The sequence below is a fragment of the Candoia aspera genome, chromosome 3 (assembly GCF_035149785.1).
Source record: "Candoia aspera isolate rCanAsp1 chromosome 3, rCanAsp1.hap2, whole genome shotgun sequence".
In the NCBI taxonomy this organism is placed as follows: Eukaryota; Metazoa; Chordata; class Lepidosauria; order Squamata; family Boidae; genus Candoia; species Candoia aspera.
This window is the reverse complement of record NC_086155.1, coordinates 159872436-159895631: the sequence shown is the minus strand read 5'-3', so window position 1 is coordinate 159895631 and position 23196 is coordinate 159872436. Positions and strand designations below refer to the sequence as shown.

Below are 23196 nucleotides of genomic sequence, written 5' to 3'. Positions count from 1 at the left end.
ATTTTTTTTCTACTTTTAGAAAAGCATTATTTTAGGAAAGCAACAGGAATTATATATCATTACTGAAATCTAAAATTATAAAGTTTGCCAGGTGCCAGTTCTTGAAAAGTATGTTTTTAAGATTTTTACTTCTCCTTCCCCGCCCCCACAAACATACTTTTATTGGGCACACACAAGGTTATAGGTGGCACACATACATTCTGGGAAAAATAAGACACAGGGTGCTGGGAAGTGGGAATTTCCTTAGTTTAATTATATTTTTAAAAGTAGGGGGGGGTGAATCCCAAAGGATCTCTTCAAAATTCAGAGGGCACCACATGATAACTCACCAGTAAATACAGCATTTTCTTACACTGAAATTATATACATTGAGGGGAAAAAAATAAAATAATGTATCAAATATTCTTCAATACTTTAATGACAATGAATAGTGACTTCATTGTTTCTTCTAATTACTACTGTTTTGGAACAGAAGGATTACAGATTATAGTGATGTACTTTATTAACCTATAAATCTTTTTCCTTTGTTTATTAGGTCTCCTTCAGCACTACTATACAGCATTTGTCCGACTTAATAAAGTAAACACAGACCTTGAACAACAACAACAATCAATTAATTCTTTAGAAATGCAAAGAAAGAAAGAAGAGCTTGCTGAACAGGAAAAGGAACTTAAATCAATAGAGCAGAAATTAGGTATGCATGTATTGATGCCCACATATACAGTATATTACCTGAAAAGGCATTTTGGCACATGTTTTTAAATATAATAGAATGTAAATTTAGAAACATAAGTAATAAGTCATGTAGAATGAGGCCCAAAGTTTTAATGAATTGAAAAGGACCTTCTATTGACATTCTTCCAAGAAGACACAGCATTACAGGTAGTCCTTGACCCACGACCATTCGTTCAGTGACCATTCGAAGTTACGACGGTGCTGGATGAAATGGTGGTTACGACTGGTCCTTGGCGTTCCAGCCATCCCAACACCCCCACAGTCATGTGATCGTGATCTGGGCACTTGGCAACCAGTTCGCACTTACGACCAGTTACAGCATCCTGCGATCATGTGATTGCCATTTGCAGCCTTCCCTGCTGGCTTCCCCAGAAAGTCAATGGGGAAGCCAACTGGGAAGGCTGTAAGTCGCTGGGGTAAGTCTCCCTGACCCATGCACCCTTCCTCAGCTCCTCTGTGCTTGCGCTGTGTTGGCCACTCACACACCCTCCGCCATGCTTCTCACGTACCCCGTTGCGCACTGCACTGTGCCTATCACACACACCCTTCCCGACCCTCCCTCACACCCTTGTGCACCCTCCCCAACCTTCCCCTGCACTTCCATGCACCACCTCCCCCACCCAGCAGCAGCCACTTGCCTGCCTGCCAGCCTGGGACTTCCAACTTTCTGCCAGCTTCCCACTGACTTTGGTTGTGGGAAGCTGGCAGGAAGTTGCCTTGCCTAATGACCATGGGATTTGGTTAATGGCAGAAACCAGGGAGGTTTGCCATTGCTCAGGGATTGCTGTTGCTAAGCAATGAGGTTGAGCTTTACAACTGCATCATTTAGTGACAGAAATTCCAGTCCTACTTGCCATCATAAGTTGAGGACTACCTGTAGTTACTTTGGAGAAGAAGGGAATCAAAAAAGCAATTTTTGCCAGTTTACCATTCTCCCTACAGCCACCAGTATCATATTCTAACTTTTGCCAGAGTGTTTCCCCAATCATGTAGAGGGGATTTGAGGCTGAGGGGAATAACTGGAAATATGCTTACTGGAACATCTGGTTTAATATTTTTGTTCCACAAAACTTTGTATCAAACCCATAGTTCCTTTTTTTTTTTTTTTGGCAGTATTAGAAAAAATATTGTTGAAGGGATTACAAGGTAATAACTTTACCATACAATCCATAAAATGTTTTTGTATTCCAAAAAATTGATGTTCAGTGCAACAGATTTTCTTTAATACATATATTTGGATTTTGGCGAAATCAATATTGAATTGTCGTTTTCACTATTTTACAGTGGTTTGTATATGTACAGTTATAGACGATTTCTATTAAATTGTGATAGAGGAGAATAACCCTCTATTATGTCTCTGAAACTGGCAAGGCCAAAGTCTCCACATATACAATACCAGAAAACACTAGCAGGCAGCATAGAGACACATGCAATATGAGACCCAGGCCTACTGGAATTCAGAAGGACAGAATGGAATTTAGAGTAATGATTCTGTTCTCCCCCTCATGCCGTCTGGAGGCCAAGGGCCTGGGCCTGATCTCAATTCCTACAATTCATAATGCTATTAATTCTCAGGGGAAGCAGTTTGAAAGCAACTTTTAAGTGACCATGCCTGTAGGTGATCCAGTGGGGTGCCTGTAAATCCCACCTCATATCTTTTCCTCTGGGAAAGGAAATTATGCAGAATGGTAGTTTTGGTAGGAAAAAATCCTGGTTGTAAACCGCCCAGTGTCCCCCCTTTGGAGGGAGATGGGCAGTGGCAAAATTTAATAAATAAACAAGGGACGGGGGGAGGGAGAAAGCTTTGAGGAAGGGCTGAATGGGCCAGCTTGAGCACAGGGCTTAGAGATAAAAGTAATGGATTGATTATAGGGAGGTGCTTTTTCCAAGCCAGTTTCCCAAAAATACACAATCTTTGAGCATCAAGTAGAATTGTAAATAATCAGGTACTTTTCAATATGCAGAATTTTATACACACAATGCTTGCAGTTTTCTGGTATCATAAATTCTAAAATCAAAAGTAAGTTTTATCTATATAGGTATGACCCCATCAAGTCAATGCAACAAATCATCACTTCACTCAGAAGAGCTTGATTTGTCTGAGACTCCAAGCCGTCCAAAAAGAATACGAAGAGAAATAAAACGTCCACACAGGTTTGTCTATCAGGTTTATATTGAAGAGGGAGATTGTTCATACTCAGAGAAAAACTTTTTTTTTAAAGATTGCTATGATAATCTGAATATATTGTTACTGTGCCACATAGTACTTGGAATCCTAGATGTTAAAACAGATTAGAGCATGGAAGTTTTGAACCAAGATCTCCAATAATTAGGCTCTAATTCCTTCTCTTTTGTTTCAAGGCATCTGAATTTTCAGGAGGCCAAGAACAGAGGCATTTGTCAGGATGGGCTGGGATGGGGGGAAGAAATGATAAAAGCATGGTCATGCTATTAGCATTGCAAGCTCAACTCTTTTGTATAATACTGTTCAGTGAAAGCTTCAGATCCTTCAGATGCCTCTGCAAGAACAGATCTTTGGGAATAGTTGGCCCTTTAGATTGCAGTTCTTCCTTCAATAATATGTTTTTTTAAGTCAAGTGATATATACCATCTCCTATAACCCCTTTTAATGAAGCTAACCAAGTAATCCAAGGACTATGTCTTCAATATAAAAACTCAGTTGACTCACTGCTTCCTTCACTTGAATGGATGGTGATCCTCCCTACCTTTAATCTTACATTTGCTTTTGGTTCCTTAAAACCCTCCAGATGAATTTGAAAATTAACCTTCTAGTTTCCTCTAATTCATCTGCACTGGCATTGCTTGATCCAGTGTGTGACCACATTTTTTGATTCTCACCTACCCAAAACCAAACTGCCCCTCAGTTTTAATTCATTTTGGATATAAGACAAAATCTTCAGCTGTTTCAAATAGCTTCGAATTCTATGCTGGCTAGAAAAGGTGTCCTAATTTTATAAATCTAGCCTAATAATCTACCTTTACTTTTTTTGCTAGCAAGAGACTCCTATAAGCATGCTTTGCTGGGTGGTAGTACTGTGTAAGTCTATTCCCAGTAGCAAATCAACTGCTTGGAAAAAATATTGGAAGCAGAAGCTTGCTAAGCAACACAACAGACCTGGCATCTGTGCTGTCATCCACCAATTACTTCGTCATTTACCAATATCACTTTCTCTCAAGTTGTTGTTCAGTCGTTAAGTCGTGTCAGACTCTTCATGACCCCATGGACCATGGCACGCCAGGCCTTCCTGTCCTCCACTGTCTCCCGGAGTTTACTCAAATTCATGTTCATTGCATTGGTGATGCTATCTAACCATCTCATCCTCTGCCGTCCCCTTCTCCTTTTGCCTTCAGTCTTTCCTAGCATCAAGGTCTTTTCCAGTGAGTCTTCTCTTCGCATTGGTGGCCAAAGTATTTGAGCTTCAGCTTCAGTATCTGTCCTTCCAGTGAATAGTCAGGGTTGATTTCCTGTAGGATTGACTGATTTGAGCTCCTTGTAGTCCAAGGGACTCTTAAGATTCTTCTCCTGCACCACAGAAAGCATCAATTCTTCGGCACTCAGCCTTCCTTCTCTCAAATACCTTCCCTAAAAAGGAGGTATCAGTGGCTGGTTATTAAGGAGCTCTTTGGATTCTTGAAAAATAGGCCAAAACTCCCCATCTTGCAAAAATTCATCCAGAACTCTTGGATAAATCCAATCAGCCATGATGGTAGTGGTTGAGAATCTCTGGTGGACTACCCTGTGATAATAACTTGTCTGCATTATCATGCCTGATCCCAGAAGGCTGGGCCAGATTAACTAATGGCTACTGTATTTGAACTTGCAGTACCTAACATCCAGCTCAGTATATTGCAGACATTGAGATGGGTTTGCAAGAGCATAGTTTGCACATGATCAGCTAGCAGAATTATAGCAGAGGTAACAAATCCAGAACCTCTAATGTTTAAAAGATAATTGTAATAAATCTATTTAGTCATCAAGTGAAGTTTAACTGTTCTGCATATTATTTAGGAAATTTAGAAAATCAGCACTGATTTACTGAAACAGTCCTTTCCCAGCTTGTCTCTTTTTTAAGATTCTTTGTTAGTTATATAAGTGGAACTGAGAATTTGATGTTTGTTTGTATCTTAAGTGTGTGAAGTTCTAGGGCGCTCAGCCTTCCTTCTCTCAAGTACCTTCCCTAAAAAGGAGGTATCAGTGACTGGTTACAGATACTAAAAGGAATAAAGACTAATTAAAGGTAAAGGTTCTAATAAGAGCTGTATTATTTAATGAATCCATGCAAAGTGTTAATTTTAGTTATTTTATTTTTTAAAATATAATATTATTTATTATTATTTAATGTTTTCCTCCTTAAAAGATACTTAGTTTGATCTGTATTACTTTCTTTCTAAACCTAAAATGGATATATTTGTTTGTAATAGTTATTAGCAATGATATGCATTTATGATTCACAAACTACATTCCTATTGCAAAAATAAATTATATATAGTACTCTAAATTTAAAGTATTAGTAATATTTAAACTAATTCATTTATATATTCATAGTTCAGAAGAATGGGTTGAACCTCCTCCTATGAAGAAAAAATAGCAAACAGCAACTGTTACATTAGAGACTAATAGATTACCTCGAAAAAAGAAGACGCAGAATAATTGTATTTGTTAAAATGCAATTGTCTATGGAAATATGTATATTCCACAAAATAATCATATGTTACTTTCATTAATACTTTTATACTAATAAAAGAAATGTTCTTATTAACAAGAGTTGACTTAATTTTTATAGAATATCTTATTTTTGATGTCTATCAGTTATTGGATTTCAAGATATAGAAGTATAAAAATGCTTTTTTATGAACTTTTCAAATTTGACAATAAAAGATTGGAATGATAACCATTCTCCTAGTACAATATAATTTAAATTATTAAAAGTGTAACGAATTATCATTTTTAACAGAAGTGTTGTTCATAAAAATGAGGGTTTTTAAATTACTATTTAGTTTTATTTATTTCTGAAGTATGGGTCATATCAAGAGTAAGCACAGGATTCAGAAGTTCCTCAGTGGTCTCCTGAAGTTAGGATGGTAAGAGCTCTCCTATTTGTGGGAAGCCACCCAGGGTCATGCAGATTGAGGCAGCCTATAAATATATAAATTAGTTATCTATTTATTTAAGGCTTTGGCCTGGGCAGGGGAAAGAACACATTTTCCTATTTCCTTTTTTTTTTTTTTTTTTTAGGAATCTCTTCTGTAACTAAATAAGAATAGAAAACATTGTGGAGTAAAAGGTGAATTGAATTAGGTGAGCAGAGAGTGAGAAACTGCCAAGATTTATACTTCATCTAATTCACCTCAGAGGAAAAAAATCATGAAAAATATCCACACAGCTGCTCTTACGGTGCCCCCACAAGTGTCCTCCCATTAGCTTCCAAGTAACTACATGAGTTGACAGTGCTCCCTACAGCTGGCCAATGGAAAGCCCAAATATTGGCACTCCAGTCAACACCTCATGCCTACTCCCAACATGGAGCTACCCTAAGATTCACTGTACTAGATAGTGCTCTTTCACTGTTTCTGAGCTTTTAGTATTGAAAGCTATTTGTCCAACTTCTTACCTTGGAAAGATCAGATTTAATAACATTAAAGAAAAATTGAATTCTTTTGCGTTGCAATTACATTATTATGAAAGAGATTACTGGTTTGACTTTTCAGGAGGTATAATTTTCAAGTACTAACCTTATTTTCCTAAATTGCAGAACTTAAGTGTGGGAAATGTTAATTTTCATTACAACTGCAGTTAGTGATACTGAGGGCTGCACTAATTTTCATTTAAAAATGGTAAGGCATTGAGGGAAACTAACTGCATTCAGTGCTACACTGGGTCATAATAAGTATTTGTACATATTATATTAGGGGTGTTATTCTGAAAAATGCATGAGCGATAGACAGCAAAAATATTCTGTTCTAGATGTTATGTGCCATTGTTACAGGGACCTAAAATTCTGTTGATCTTTCCCTTCCATTATGATCTAATGACTGATGGAAATACTGTGAGGCTATCTAGAGAGGATTGCACCTATGAATCAACATTGAAAAGACTGGGCACTTTCTATCAGGAGAAGGCTGACAGACTAAGAGGAAGCGATCTGAAGTCACCTAAATTGCTTTGGCAAAGCAAATTGGGTGGTTCGGCTTCAGTGAAATAAATGAGGTTACCTCTATGTTCTGAACTGCTTTATCAAACCAAATCTGTATCTGCTTCTCACAAACCTACTAGAGACTGTCTGGGAACTTTAATTTGCATTCCTGCACTGAGCAGGGGGGTGTCTAAATGATCCCTTCCAACTGATGGAGTTTTTAAAGGTTAATAAAAGAACTCTAGGCAGCTAACAGCAATCTTGCAGAGTAGAAGCGTGAACCAAAAGAGAATTTGCACATTAAGCTTAATTACATTCAGAAATAAATCCAGTCTTCACAGTGTAGTTAGATGAAGAAAAATAGAGATAGCTTACTTTTATTCACTAGATCTGGATACAGGTAGGTTCACAGTAGAAAGCATTTAATCATCACTGGTTCTTTGTAGACACTTTCTAAAGGGCAAGAGCTGCATCCTGCAGCAGTTCCTGCTTGCAGGTCTGCCAGAAGGGTAATGGAGATTGTTAATCCCCAAGCCCAAGGAGGAGGAGGAAGTGGAAATCAGGTGACCCATGTGACATCTCACAAGCACAATAGAGATGCATTTACTAGAGCGACCCCCTTATGCTTATGAGACAATGCTGAGTTGACCCCTGATAATTCCAACATCAACTCCATTAATCTTTTGATTCTTTAATTCTGTAAAATCTGAAAGTAACCATTTTAATAGTGCCTAAACATTCACAATGCCTTTTTAGAGTTCTAATTCAGTTTAGGTCTTTCATTAGGAATTTGGTGCAATGTAGACTAGCCGCCTCGTGGTGTACCCTGGGCAACGTAACTTGTCACAGCTAAATAGTCTACGCATCTGGCTGCTGGACCTCACAAGGATTTCCCAGCAAGAAAAAGCAGCATGAACACCAAACTGCTATGCTATACGATAAACAAATTAAGATCTTGATTTGCTTTCTAAACCCACAGAATCAGCCCAAAACATCTCAATTTGACTCTGAATTTGGCTAACTCTAGTAGTCAGCCCTTTTCTCCTCTGCTAATTTGGCCTTTGGTGGTGTATCCTACAAAATGTTCAGGAACTGTAAGAAATTTGCCCTTGAGAGATTCGGTATCCACTAACACTGAAAAACAATTTGGATTTATTGACTAGTTCATACATAGTGTTCAGACATGGCTTTGTTTGGATAAAGTTGTTGTATGAGGCCTGCCAATTATAATCTGTAAATCATAGATTATGGCATAAAGTGTTGTGTGAACCCATCACACTGTGATTTATTCAAGAAGCAGTGGTTAAATAAACTTGCCTTTGCATGATAACATGAATCCATTCTGATATGGCCTAAGGGCTAATCAATAAACTTTGATTGATGAATCCAGCTAGTTGGGAAGTTTCTCAGCTAAATTATTTGCTTTTGCATTGCCATCTAGCTGGGAAGCTTGCTAACTAGCGAACACAGGATGCTTAGGCTCAATTCTAGAAAAATGTTGTTTAGCTAAACCCAGTTCTACAAGTGAAAGGATTAAAAAAAAATCCACACTGCACATTCTGATACAACTAGTGCCATTCTTGTTCAATAACTCAGAACAAAATTACCTCCCAAAGTAAAATACTTTTCCGTCCCCCCTCTGAACATAAAACTATCATTAGTTTTGAAAGGCAGAGCATAATTTGGATGCTTTTTAACACAGACTAAGATAGGCTGAGATCATATATTGCTTGATTGATTAAATACTTTTTGAAGACTATTTGGCTGTATGTTTACATGAAATATAAGAATGATAATCTTGTCAGTGATGAACTGGACTGGATTGCTTAAGGGGAGGCAGAGAACATTCCTCGGGTATCTCAAATTTGGGCACTGGTTTCAAGAAAAAGACTCATAGAGTCTTATTGGTTGAGAAGGAGTTTCTATAACCATTCTATAGATAATTGAAGTAATAACCTTTTCTGAATGTTCATTTGTTTATATATTGCTTTTTAATCTATTCAGAATGATTAAAGTTCTAAAAAACAACATAAAATGCAAAAAAAAAGCAAGGAGACATAATGAACATACATAAGAAAATACTAAGTAATCATAAAATGGTTCACAAAATCGGGCTGTGGATCTTTCACATTACAGAATCTTATTATGTGAAGCAGTTATATTTTTACTATAACATTCTGGTACCAAAAAAGGAAAGTCTGTTCTTGCAAGTTGTAATTCTTTTATTTAAAGATTGAAAACATAATTACAGCATTAAACAAAAAGTCTTTAGCTACATACTTTTTGTTGTCTGTTTGCCTATTCCATGAAGACTATAATTAGGCCATGCTTGTTATATCTTACATGTCATCCCTCTCATTAAGGCAGCAGTGTAAGATTGGTGCTTCCAGAAGAACCTTTTTTTTTTCTTACACTGAGGAAGGACTCTGGCTTCATTTAAAGGAAGGAGGAGCTTACATTATTAATCTATACTGGCCAAATTCTGCAGTGAAATCTTAGTTTTAGAGCTTGAGGCCTAGCATTATGCACTTAAAATGGCAAAATATGCGAGTGTGCACACAAAAAGTATAGTCTGAGTCTCAAGACTTTGAAATAATTTTTATACCCCTAAAGCCACAAATCCATACCATCTACCTGGAATTAAATCTCTCTGAACTTAAGGAGGCTTTCTTTTGAGGCTTGTGAACTATGATCTATTAAAGTATACTAGAATCAAGGGAAGATTATAGGTTTTCTTTGATTATTTCTACACCCAGATCAGAGATTACAGCATTTTCCATTTTTACTGGAAAATTCTTAGGATGGAGTTATTTATACATACTAGTTTTCCATCTATAGTATTGCACTGTTACTGCTCATGAAATGCATTAATGTATTTTTTAGGCAGGCATGTTAAATCTGAGTTTAGAGGGACATTTCTTAAAAGGGAAAACCTAAAAGATTCTGAACACTCATACATTACAATATGTGAGTAATGAAGTCTGTATGATTGTCTTCCAAAGATAGCTTGCCATTTAAGGCAGCAATCCGCACTCCAGACTTCTACTCAACAAGACAAAACAATTATTTTAGCATTCCTACTGCCAATGGATGCATTTTCTTTTACAACACAGAAATTTGACAGCTATATAAATATACAAGTCTTAACACATGAAATGAGAACCAGTTTGGTGTAGTGGCTAAAACATCAGGCTAGGAACCGGCAGACTGTGAGTTCTAGTCCCACCTTAGGCACAAAGCCAGCTGGGTGACCTTGGGCCAGTCACTCACTCTCAGCCCTAGGAAGGAGGCAATGGCAAACCACTTCTGAAAAATCTTGCCAAGAAAACTACAGGGACTTGTCCAGGCAGTCTCCAAGAATCTAACATGATTAAATGGATTTTAAAAAAACACCATGAAATAGCATGATCATGCATTTGTGTAGGTGTCTCCCCTTATTGTGAAACAACTATGCACCTACAGAGGGGTTATTTGTGATAAGCTTTGGAAACTCTTAACTAAGTCATAATAGTGTATGATTTGTTTGGTATTTGCTTAGCACAATGTGCAAATCCAATCATTCTGATTTGTAAGCAATGGGGCTTAAAAACTTTCACAAACACAGCCAATTGAGTGCAAGTGGTGGGGGAGGGGCAGCGTGAGTGCAATGGGGCTCGGGGTGGCTGCTGCTGGGTAGGGGATGGTGCACAAGCGGCCACAGATACACAGCATGGACACAGCAAGACTCAGGGAGAGTGTGGGTGGAGGAGACACCCCAGCAGCTTGTGACCTTCCCTCTGGCTTTCCAAGGTCAGGAAGGTCGCAAATCACAATCACATGACCATGGGATGCTGCAGCCTTCATAAGTGTGAGCTGGTCGCCAAGCACCCAGATCGCAATCATATGACTGCGGGGATGCTGGGACAGCTGGAACTTCGAGGACCAGTTGTAACTACCACTTGTTCAGTGCTGTCGTAAATTTGAACAGTCGCTGAACAAGTGGTTGTTAACTAAGGACTACCTGTAGTTCACCTTTCCTTTGCTTTACAGACCTGCAAAGGTCACAAATGCGAGGACTGGTCACAAAGTTACTTTTTCATCACCATCGTAACTGCAAATGGTCACTGTACGAGGCAGCCGCTAAACGAGGACTACCTGTACCTGTTTGTTTCTCTGTATCTCTCAATTTTAATAAATTTAAATATTAACAATGTAATCTGTATTTTATTATTTGCTGAATTTAAATTTGCATCCAAAATGCATGATAGTAGCTTTTAACTTTATATCTCTAAGGAACAAATAATAAAATCTTTGCTGGTTCAATGCTAAAAGCAAAACTCGCAAAGATTTATTCTACGTGTGGAAAATGTTTTTATATCTTGGGAAAACTCCCAAGGAAAAGAAATTCCACACATATTAATAATGTATTTCTATGATCTGCCTTTGCCATTTGAATACAGTGCAAAAGTTGTGCCATAAGTATTGCTTTATTTCAGCTTCCATGTTGCCTCTTCTTTAGGCATAATGCTTTTAACTTATTATAAAGTACATAAAATAGATGTACCTATGAGACATATCCAGAATCTGCATCCAGTTCAAAATGTGGTGGCATGGGCAGTTATAAGGGACCCTCTAGGTGTGCACATTAAATCTCTGCTCCACAAACTGCACTGGTTAGCACTGTGCTCCCAGGTGCAATTGAAGGTCCTAGTGGTCACCCATAAAGCTCTACATGGCATAGAGCCGGGTAATTTGTGGGACTACCTCTCCCTGATCATTTCTACCAACCTTCTTAGTTCCAGCAGCAGCAGCATGCTACAAGTCCCGCTAATTAAGGAATGCCAACCTAAACTGCTTCTGTTGTGGTGCCTGCCATTTGAAACATCATCTCCCTTCGATGAGATTGGCCCTGACCCCGCCAGCCTTTCTCAAGGCCCTAAAGATGTGATTGGGTTCTTGGGCATGGGGTCAGATTGTCAGTACCCATGAGATAGTTATGTTAATTGTTATCTGACTGCTTTTTTATCTTGGCTGCCAGGTATGTATTTTATTGTTCTTATTTTTAACTGTTGTTAGCCACTTAGGTTTACTACGGTGAGATAGGCATTCATATGTTGTTGTTTATTCGTTTAGTCGCTTCCGACTCTTCGTGACTTCATGGACCAGCCCACGCCAGAGCTTCCTGTCGGTCGTCAACACCCCCAGCTCCCCCAGGGACGAGTCCGTCACCTCTAGAATATCATCCATCCACCTTGCCCTTGGTCGGCCCCTCTTCCTTTTGCCTTCCACTCTCCCTAGCATCAGCATCTTCTCCAGGGTGTCCTGTCTTCTCATTATGTGGCCAAAGTATTTCAGTTTTGCCTTTAATATCATTCCCTCAAGTGAGCAGTCTGGCTTTATTTCCTGGAGGATGGACTGGTTGGATATTCTTGCAGTCCAAGGCACTCTCAGAATTTTCCTCCAACACCACAGTTCCAAAGCATCGATCTTCCTTCTCTCAGCCTTCCTTATGGTCCAGCTCTCGCAGCCATATGTTACTACAGAGGCATTCATATAAGTTGATGAATAAATAAATAAAAATTGCTTACCCTCTACTAGGAAACCTCCACTCAAAACAAAATACTTCCACAAGGTTTCAGTTCTGATTCATCTTCATACTTATTTACACAGCCCAGTCCAATCCAACCCTCCCCAACAGATGTATGAAGTTTTTATCAAGTAAGCAGTCCATGAAGACCCAACTTTGGTAATCTGAAGTTAACACCGAAACTTGTGTGGCATGTTATGGACACATTTCAAAACTGTGTGGGGAAAGAGAAGATCCAAAATGGGCCTGAATTTTTTGAAGGGTTGGGTTTTTTAAGATATGAAATTGCCTCTATTACTCATGTTGCCTTTTAAAATTCCACCACCCCTCCAAAAAACACAAATAAACATAATAAAAATAAACATAACATAAAAAACACCAGAATTTTTAGTTCAGCCCATTCTGGAAAGACTGGGGTGCAGGGGAGGTGAAAAACACTGTGGGTGTACTTTTGTCATTCCTGATGTAGTCCAAAACATCTACAGGATACCAGACTGGGAAACACTGAGAAAAGAATTAAATCTTTTTGTTATCTATCTAGAGCTTTTCTACCATTCGCAGTACAGTAATATATTTCTTCTGTTCCTCAGCCTGGAGAAGAATTCAACAGCACTTAAAAACATGCTCATTTGTTTTGTGACATTTTAATTAGTTTTACAGTTGTGGCATCCTCAAAGAACATATTTCCACCTTGGTGATATAAAGTTTTGTTGCTGATATTATTGCTGCCTTGAGTTATTTATAAAAATAATAAAGGTGGGATAGAAAATAAAACAAACAATGTTATATTTGAAAAAAAATCATGATCATCAGTACATAAAATCAACATATAATTTTATACAACTATATCTAAAATAAGCTATAGGAAACTTAGAAACAAAATGGGTTCAAAAGCTACAATTGATCCAGAATACAAGCCTACCATTGAAGGTTAACACCAATTTTTGAAGTCACTGCACTGGTTTTCAGGAGCATCTATGGCAGGTGTGCGTATGTCAATGGCATCAAAATAGTGCAGCTAAGCAATCAAAGCCCCATCTCTTTTTCAAATGTGTCTGATCCATGTAATACACATAACAAGGGATGTAGCTTCAAATGCCTGGCCACTGTAACATCACTGATCCCCCACAGGCTTGCAGGCTCAATTCAATGTGCTGGTTATCACCAATCAGGCTCTATAGCATAGCACTGGATTTCATCAGCCATCCCCTTGCCAAAATGGCTACTGTCCATCTAGTCCAAACAACCTGAGAGGGCCTGCTGAGAGTCCCACCTCCTTTGTAGGAAGTGCACGGGACCTGAGTCAGATGGTAGACCTACGTAGTGGCCCCCATGCTCTGGGATATGCTTCTCCTGAAGGTGCATGTAGCACTTTCCCTCCTCCCATTTGGCAATGCAGTGGAATCTGTCTTATTTCACTATGACTTTAGCCCAAACTAATTAACAGAGGGCAGTCCATCATTGTATGCATGCTATGCTTTTATTTATCTTACTTTCTGTTTTTCTGACTTCACTGTTCACTGTCTAGAGTCTTGCCATTGGGTCAGTCTGCAAATATTGTAAATAAATACATATATAACATACATACACAGATACATTTTAGAAAATAATGTTTAGTGGTCCTAAATAGTGGGGACAACATTCTTAAGCAACAATTGATTGTTTTAATGCTCTATTACTTCCACTACAAGGAATAAATGGATGCTTCACTATTAATTTTCTCTTTTTCTTTGATTATGTAATAAAGTTTGTCATCTAGAATCATCAGAATTTGGATGTGTTTTCTAAGTAATTTTCAGCACAACTCAAAACAGATTGTACTTGATGGGATAGTAAATCAACGCAAATGTTTTCTATATATATAGGCATGACAGTATTTCCTGTTATTTTGATTAAGTCACTGTTGATGTTTAATCATTCAGAATTGAATATAGAAAGAGCTTCAGCAGATACATTTACATTATTTTGGCAATTACTTTGTAATGGAAGCATTTGGCTGATTTCAGAAAGCTAAGGAGGATTGGACCTGTTTAATTCTTGGATGAGAGCCCACTGAGAAATCCCAGGGCAATGGAAAGTTGAAAAAACACCCCCAAATAATGTTTTATAGGCACTAGAGAAAGACAGGAGACTTTTAAAATATACTAAATTCTTATCTGGCCAGTAGCTGTTCTTTTTAATGGCTGCCTGAGTCACCCAGCCAAAAAAATGTATATTAAGGAACATTCCAAGAATCCCTCTTTCCTTTCATTCTGATTTCTTTTAGCTGTTCTAAGTAATGTAAGTTGCAGGACTTTTTTTAGACAATCATAGTAAATTAAAAATGGAATGGTTCCTGCACTAATCTAGCACCAGCTGAGTAAGGCATGGTCTCATCCTGATAAATTTTGACAAATTTGAGGACCCGGATGTAGTGCTAGCCATCCAGTAGAAACAAAAGGAATAAAATGATAAACGTACAAAATTCCGTTCTCTCTCCCATAGGAGTGAATGTCAACCATTTGTTTATGCAGTAAAAACTCTTTATGTATCCCATGCCAGACATGTGACCCTCATGTCTTGGGGGTGGAATGAGAAATTACATTGTCTCTTTTTTGTGCTCCAGTTGGAGGTTTTAGACACACATATGCTTATACACATCGTTAAAGAAACAAGAATACAGGTAGTCCTTGGGTTATGACAGCAATTGGGCCCAGGGCTGCTGTTGCTAAGCAATGCAGTTGTAAAACACAATGTCATGTGACTGCATTGTTTAGCAACAATAATCTGGACAGTCCCCCTTGCTGTCTTAACCCCAAGATGCGTGGGTTAAGTGGGAAGTGGCGGGAGTCCCAGGTAAGGAGCATGGGGTTGCCAGAGGGGGGTGGGGGAGTCTGGGGAGCCCTAGGAGGTCTGGTGCAAGCCGTGCATGAGTTGGGGGAGGCTGCGGAGGGCTTGGGAGGCCTGGAGCAGGCTTCACACTAGTTGGGGGAAGCCAGGGGAGGGAGATGCTGTGGTGGGGCACAAGCACAGGAAGGCCAGGGGGTGGATGGTACAGCAGGGCACAAGCGCAGAAAGGCTGGGGGTAGATGGTATGGCAGGGCGCAAGCACAGGGAGGCCAGGAGGTGGATGGTGGAGCGCAGCCTGAGCTCAGGGAGGCCTGGGGACTTATGGGAGCAACCTGCAACCTTCCCTGCTAACTTACCCATTGACTTTGCTTGTGGGAAGCTGGCAGAAAAGGTTGCAAATGGCAATCATGTGACTGCAGGGCACTGCAGCCATCATAATTGCAAGCCAGTTGCCCAGTGCCCAAATCACGATCACGTGAGTGTGGGGGTGGTGTGAAAGTTGGAACTTTGAGGACTGGTTATAGGTACCACTCGTTCAGCACCATTGCAACTTCGAACAGTTGCTGAACCAGCGATCAGTAAGTGAGGACTACTTATATTGTCAGAATTCAAGTATGTAACTTCACTAGAAGTATTACACTTACATTAACCATGATTTATAATTTGGCTAGCACATAATTTAGTATATGCTTTGTGTGCATATGTCCAAGCAGTAGTACCTTGCAAAAATGCTTATTCAAGCAAGTTGTTGGAGGTTCCAGCAAATCAGCATGCCTCATTAGCATGTGGATGAGTTTGCTCTAGGATGCAAATTCTCTTATGTGCTTCTGGAAGAAGCTGTTTGTTGCCCCTCCCACATTTCTCACTTCCTCCTTCTTCACCATCTGGGAAGAAGCACGCGGCTCCAGCTCATCCATTTTGGGCCATGCAATAGGCCTTGAATCAGGAGGTTCCCCCTTTCTCCATGCAGCCTTCAGCAGCAATGTGGGCTGAGGGTCAATTCAGTTTAGGGACAGAAGAACAAGTATCATCTTTTCTGAATGGATGTAACTGGACCAAATAATATGGGTAAGACTTCTGTTTACTTACTTCTAAACCTACTTTATCTAGGTGTGTAATTATTTATGCTTGGGTGAGCTAAGTGTGTAAGATCAATAATCTATATTTCTCTAATGTGCTCATTAATGCTATTTAAGATAATATTCTTTTTCTGTGCGCATCTTTTGCTGTGTTAAGCTCTGCTCCATTCAGTGGTCCTAGCTGTCCACTAATGGCTTCACAAGTACCATCAGCATTAACTCCCCATGCCTTATTCCATTCTTCCTCTTTCATATTTATTATAGTTCTATAATTTTAAAAAACATAAAAGTATGGTGCAGTTCTGCTCTTGTCATCAAACTCCACTGAACTCTGTGTAACATACTATTATATTGCCTAAAGATGTATTGGATTGTATTATTAATTTACTTTTATGAATGCCATTCCATTTACTAGACTTCACTCATTTCTGCAGTTTTTTTCCTTTGAAAACAAAAACACATGCATATTCTGCAATGTGTTATGGCCTGTGCTGCCACTATTTTCCTCATCAAAATTTCTAGCTCAGTTAAAGATGTACAAATGTCTTTCAAACGACTGGGCAGAAATCTCAACTTCTCTCTTCAAACTATTAAAAATAGTTTAACAATCTCCAATGTAAAACAAGGCACTGTTAAGATGGAACTTAACTGTAATTGCTTTTTACAGAACAAATATTTCCTCATAACTTACAAATGCATTCTAACCTATGCTCAAAGCATCTTCTGCATCTGAAAGAGTAATTTTCATGCCTCCAAGGACATTATTCTGTTATACTTGAAGTTATGATTTATTTCAAGTCTTGAAAATTGTTTCTCAACAAGCATATAGTTGTATGTTTATTCAGCTAGACAAGTCTGCATGTTTTTGTTCAGTAACTTTGTATTTGGTGTAAAAGCTGTTGATTAATCAGATTGCCCCCAAGTGCAGGTTCTTCTGACTGTGCAAAAGCTTTCATATTATTATTAGTGGGGCTTTTTTTTAGAAATGGGATCTCAGAAATTAACCATGACATGTTCTCAAGCCTATCCTGACTTACCTTGCTTACTATTTCTACAATTCATACAGGAGTGCCGCTGTATGACAGCAAAATAAACCGTGCATGGTGTAACGGTGGCATACATGCCTGTAAAGGATCAGGCTGTTGCTTACTAAAAAGTGCCTTAACATACCGACCGCTTGTTTTGGATATGCTTGCCGCGTTGTGTAAGAGTATTCTTGGAAAAAGAAAAGGTTCAACCAGTCTTCAGCTGAATGGAACGAGAAGGGCCAGGGATGGGACGGGCTGGAAGCTAAACCTCCTCCTGGTCGGAAACTCGCGAAGCCTCCCTCAGCGGGGAGATTAAAGAGGCCTCCAGACAAAGGCTCGGTAAGCGTGGGGAGAAGGCGAGGCATCCGAGGTGCTTCTGTGAGTGCGCGGAGCGCCGGGAATACGCACCAGTCTCAAACCCGTCACCACCACCTAGTTTTTCACGGCCACCCCAAGCTGCTCCTCCTCAGATCCCAAAGGAACGCCGTGAAGCAATTTGTGCCTTTCTCCCGAGCAAGAATGAGAAAGGGTTGCGCGCTGTTTGGTCAGAGCAGAAAGTGGGAGGGGGGGGAGGAGAAGGAGGCTAGCCACCCTTCGGGGAGGGTGTGCGAACCGGAGGGCGGAAACTTTGGAGGAGGAAGGAGAAGGGAAGAAGTGAGCGGGGTGCGGGGAGAGTTGATTGGATTCCTCGCGCCGGTGAAGAACCTCGGCGGGGGAACTGAAGCGAAGGCAATCCGAAGTGAAGCAAAGAACTGGCGGGAGAAGAGGAAAGGCGAGCAAGAAGGAACGGGCAGAGAAGCCAGCAGGCGGGCGAATCCCACAACAGCGGCTCTTCGTTTCCACGCCTCGTCGCTTCCCACGCGAGTCAAGTGAGCCGGTGGCGCGCCAGTTCGGGCGGGAATGGAGCTGCTCCCGAAGCCCCTCGGCTGGACTCTGGCGCTCCTCTTGTCTCTCGGAGGCTGCCTCAGCCAGCTCTCCCCCCACTCGGGTCCCAGTCGCTCGGGCGCCAGAAGCAAGTAAGCCTCCGACCCTGCTCCCCACCCACCGGGCCTCGGGAAGCTTTATTTGAACGTTTCAGGGCTACCTCAGGGCCGCGTGCGGAGAGTTTGTGGGTTTACATATTATTCCCCCGCCATATATAACGCTGCACTGTGCATCGCGTGAAACGCAAAGTCGACGAGCGGAGTCCTCGTTTCTTGGGTAGGAGCTGAGCCCCGCTTTGCTCCCTCGTCTTGACAGCTCGGAGGGGACGCGGTCAGACGCGGGCTTGAAACTGTCTTCTCAGACCGGCCAGTTGGAGTAAATGGCTGCTTGGTGGGAAAGCGGGGAATGGGTAGACTGGCGATCCTAGGGAAGTTCTTCCCTGATCCATGTGGTCAGCTGCTCCTTCTGGGCTGGGAAGTAAGGCCTGCTGGAGTTGCCACGTTCGGAGAGAGCTTAGGCTGAGCTCACACATGCCTGTCTTTTCCGTTCATGATTCCTTCTACAATGTTTATTTGTGATTCAATTATTTCTTTTGAAGATGTGTACAGTATCCTGCCTTTGATTGAATGAATTTAGGGCTCTTGCTTCTTTTAAGCCGGCCAAAAACAGATTGCCTGCCAGTGAGTTTCACACACCAGTCACTTACATCTGCTTATTTTGACACTCCTGTGCTTTTTTTCCTGCCAAATGAGTTAAGTTTAGGATTATTGATTGACAGCTGACAGTTAACCCTGTGAATTTATGTACCCACACCTTAATCACAGTAAGATATCCTACCAATCATATAAGTCTGTGGAGGCAAAAACTTTTTGGATGGGATTTTAGCACTAGTGGCTAGTAAAAAAGGAACAAGAGCTGAGGTTAGGGTGATTCGCAACAGATTGCAACAAATTCAGCATATGCACCCTTGAACACACAACCCAGCAGTCATTAATTCCCAGGTGTGCTTCTTTTCAGTTGGAGGTTATTATTTCTGACAGGAAAAGAACATTCTCTGCTGTTTCTATAGCCCATGAATAGGACCAGGCTGGTCTTCCCCCTGCTCTTTCCTTAACTATCTCTGCTTCTTACCCATCTTGCAGCTGCTAGGTAGCATTGCAATGGCTGATACATAAGCCAATACTTAATACCATAGTTGTTCTCTGATCAGTAAGTATGGAATGGGTGATGGTCACTTGTCCTCCGTAGTGGCTGAGGAAAGTTCTCCATTGTCAGATTACAGTGCTTTCAACTCATCCTTGAACTGGCAGAAAACTATACCAACATAATGTCTAATGCACCCACTGGTGATCCTTACCTGCCTAAGGCATGATGCTGGCAAATGATCCTGGTCTTATTTATGGTGTACAGGGCACATTAAGAACAGGGATTGGTGAATTCCCTTGATTTTGTTTCTCTTTCTTCCCACTAATATTCACTAGCCAGTGGAAAAAACTTACACCAAGCTTTCTCTTTATCATAGGATTGGGCTATGGCGGAAACAAGTTTTGACAGATGGTTAAACTGTAAGTTTAGCTGTCTGTCAAAACCTGGTCTGTTTTTGCATTGGTTACTCAAGAGAGTCCAACTATCAGCTGATATCAGTTGAGGGTTTTTTGGATATGGTTTTAGTGCTATTCCCAAACAACACTAAACCTACGTTCGTAAGCAGTATGAACACCATGTCAGGCTTCCGTCCTAGCAGTCTGGGTTGGAAACAATCAAGGAATGAGAATCCAAGAGCTCTAATAGTATTTATTATAAGGAAGATAAAAGTTACAATACAATTCCAGCAAGTATCTATTCTCAAATGCGACACTTAAACATAGGCAGTTTTGGAGCAGCAAAAGTCTTGTCTGTTTCCTCCCACTCTTTCTATGGGAGGGCTGGACACACCCTTCTTTTGTAATGGGGGAAAAAAGCACAGCAGAGAAAGGGGCGTCATAGCATGTTCATGCCATGGTTAGGTGCAAATGGGGAAAGGTCCTAAGTAGAATAGAATGCCTCTTGGAGTTGTAGAGCAAGGGTAAAAAAGGAGTAACAGTTGGAAATGGTACCATGCAGATGCATAAGATCAAAAAACACCCAATCACACTGTACACTAAGCCATGTTTTATCTATCCATGCTTACATGAATAAGCTATAATTGGCTGGGTTCCTCTGTTTTACTAATGTCCCATACTCTCATGAACATTTATATCAGCTTTCCACATTTTGGTATTCCCCAGATGTGATACTATAGCTTCCCATTATGTTCCTTACACTTCCATTTTGTCACATTTTTGTCATTCCTTCTGGATAGTGTTGACATCTGAAGTGATGATTTCTATAGAGAATTATATTTCATTGGGTCTTTCTCAGTGGTGTTCCAGTTGGGACGAGATCTTTTCGTAGTCTCTGTTGTAGGAGGTCATCCAAGTAGGCACGTGTAATTGTAGGGCTAACACCATGTCACTTTTTGTGTCTATTCCTCATTTATACAAAAACTAGTGAAAAGTCTAGATTACTCTGGAGAGCACAAGGCACTGGAAACTTACCCTGTTTTTGCAGAATATTTATCTAAAAACAGACAAGCAGAACTTATTTTTAAAAAGGTAGACCACTTGAAAAAAAACTACAAAATCATTGATCCTGTATCAGGTTTTCGACACACCTTCCCAGATTTTTATATATATCATATGCAGACCAGCTAACCTTGTAGCTCTTATTGTGTCCAACTGCCCTAGACTCAGACCTCATTTTGCAGGAATGTTGCTCATTCAGGAAAAAAATGAGCAAATTCAGTCTCTGATCCTTAATTTCAGATTAATTTTCTTAATCTCAGAAAATTTAGTTACTAGATAAATTTTGGAGATCCCTATAGCTCATTTTGGACAAGATGATATATTAATAAAACAAAGCAACATAATTCATTTTATAATTCCCATTTAACCTCCAACATCCCCGTCCACAACAAGTAATCCTCATGCTAGATGATTTTCTGGCCATCCACTGCATTTCAGACAGTAATCATTATTTACAAAATAAAATAATAAAAATCTCAGAAACAAATCTGTGATTTTAGTTTTTGCTATGTGTTGGTTCCATTATAGTACACACTCTTTAGACAATTCTGACATGCCTGAGAACAACAAAAAATAATAGGAATATACTGAAATAATATCCATCTTTATGGGTCAATTTTTGACACTTGATAGTTCATAAAGACTGGTATCTCTAAAAGATTCTTAAGGTGAGGGCCAGTTTTCACAAGGCGAGAAGCAAAGCTTGAAACCAAGCTAGTTCAGTACCCTAATGTGGAAATCATCCCTCCCACTCCAAAAAGAGTAGCTTCAAGCCTATTGTACCATGCAGACAGGACAAAAAGGCACACAAATTTTAAAATTTAGTTTCACTATAAATAAGGCTTGCATTTTATACATAGCAGCCACTGGAATACTTTCATAATGGCTTAAAAAGTTTTTTAAAAAACAATATATTTACTGTGTCAGACTTGAATCCTTGAATGCCTATTTGTGCTTTTCCCAAAGCTATTGCTATCAAGAGGAGCCTGATACTTACTGTAGTTTTTTGTTGTACTTGAATATGTCAAAATTTCATTAAGCAAAATTCCACACAGATGGCAATGCTTAGTCTAGTAAAAAAAGAATAGAATTCTACTAGAATGAGGAAAATAAGGAAAATTTCATTCCAGCAAGGAAAAAAAAAACAGCAAGCAAAGACTGTTACTCTGGTATCTGATTTATGTAGTTAAAACATTTGCCCTCTTTCATTTAGTTTTTTTACAGTTTTTTACAGTTGTTCTGTGTGCAGAGTTTGCATCTTGATGCTGTTTGTGTCATTCTTATTCCCCCTGTTCTCAAAGAGACACTGTTTGTCCCACTAATCAACCATCACTTATAAAACATAAATGTTGGATTATATAATACACTAATCCTTAAGCAAAGCCATGTTATGATTTAGCTGTGTGAATCCAGTCTCTTTCTCATTTTGGAATGAGGATTTTTGCCTCCTGATCTCAAAATACAAAAGCACAAATCGTGTACCCACTTACCTGGGGGTAAGACCCAGTCTTGCATCTGAGTAGACATATATAGGAATGTGCTCTTATCCTCATACATTTTATTATTCTCAACACCATGTTATTTTATTTAACTCCCACATTAGCATCCAAAAAGAACATATGCCTTAGAGCTGCTGCTACAAAATCTTCTCTATTCCTCATGTGTTGGGCTCGTGGTAGGAAGTAGAAGCAAATCATTGCTTCCCTGCTTTGACCCTGTCCTGGGTAAAACTTTTGTTATTACGTATTTGATTTAGATAAATAGTTTAATAATCTGTATTGTAATAGTGTGCCTATTCTATTCTTGCCCTCTCCTACAGGAACTGGTGTGCCTACATAGTGAGCAAGAATGTGAGCTGCTCTGTGCTGGATGGCACTGAGAGTTTTGTTCAAGTTCAGTATGTATGTCTTTGGAACCAAGAACCCTGCCCACATTCTCCTGTGTAAGTAAGAATACCGATCTAGAATGGGAAAATATTTGACTATCTTTTTAAGCAAAGAATTGCCATATGCAATATACCATGTGGATCTGCACCATTTTTTTAAAATCAAAGCTACAGCATAAAATGTTTATATTATAGTGCAAGACAGCTGAAGCTAATTAGAGACATGTTGACTCTTCTGTCAATAAATCATGCAACAATTTATTGTTAAGTTATTCAAACAAAAGGAAGTTGCAAAAATATTATCCTTATATAACTAACTTAAGACTAACACCAGTTAAGGGGTTTTACATAATGCTTTAATCAGAGTTAGCATAATTAGTACCTGGAGTTTT

The 23196-nt window shown here is 39.6% G+C and overlaps 3 protein-coding genes across 3 annotated transcripts in view; 2 read left to right on the top strand and 1 right to left on the bottom strand.

Moving 5' to 3' along the window:
- Nucleotides 1-3169, top strand: part of SMCHD1 (structural maintenance of chromosomes flexible hinge domain containing 1) — a 104560-nt gene extending 101391 nt beyond the window's left edge. Inside the window, exons 46-47 of the mRNA XM_063299150.1 lie at nucleotides 536-694; nucleotides 2775-3169. Coding sequence (XP_063155220.1) covers nucleotides 536-694; nucleotides 2775-3031 — 416 coding nt within the window. The 3' untranslated portion in view covers nucleotides 3032-3169. The remainder of the gene's footprint in view (nucleotides 1-535; nucleotides 695-2774) is intronic.
- Nucleotides 1-23196, bottom strand: part of LPIN2 (lipin 2) — a 573775-nt gene that overhangs the window by 474679 nt on the left and 75900 nt on the right. The window lies entirely within an intron of this gene.
- Nucleotides 18066-23196, top strand: part of EMILIN2 (elastin microfibril interfacer 2) — a 36585-nt gene continuing 31454 nt past the window's right edge. Inside the window, exons 1-2 of the mRNA XM_063299143.1 lie at nucleotides 18066-18408; nucleotides 22739-22861. Coding sequence (XP_063155213.1) covers nucleotides 18293-18408; nucleotides 22739-22861 — 239 coding nt within the window. The 5' untranslated portion in view covers nucleotides 18066-18292. The remainder of the gene's footprint in view (nucleotides 18409-22738; nucleotides 22862-23196) is intronic.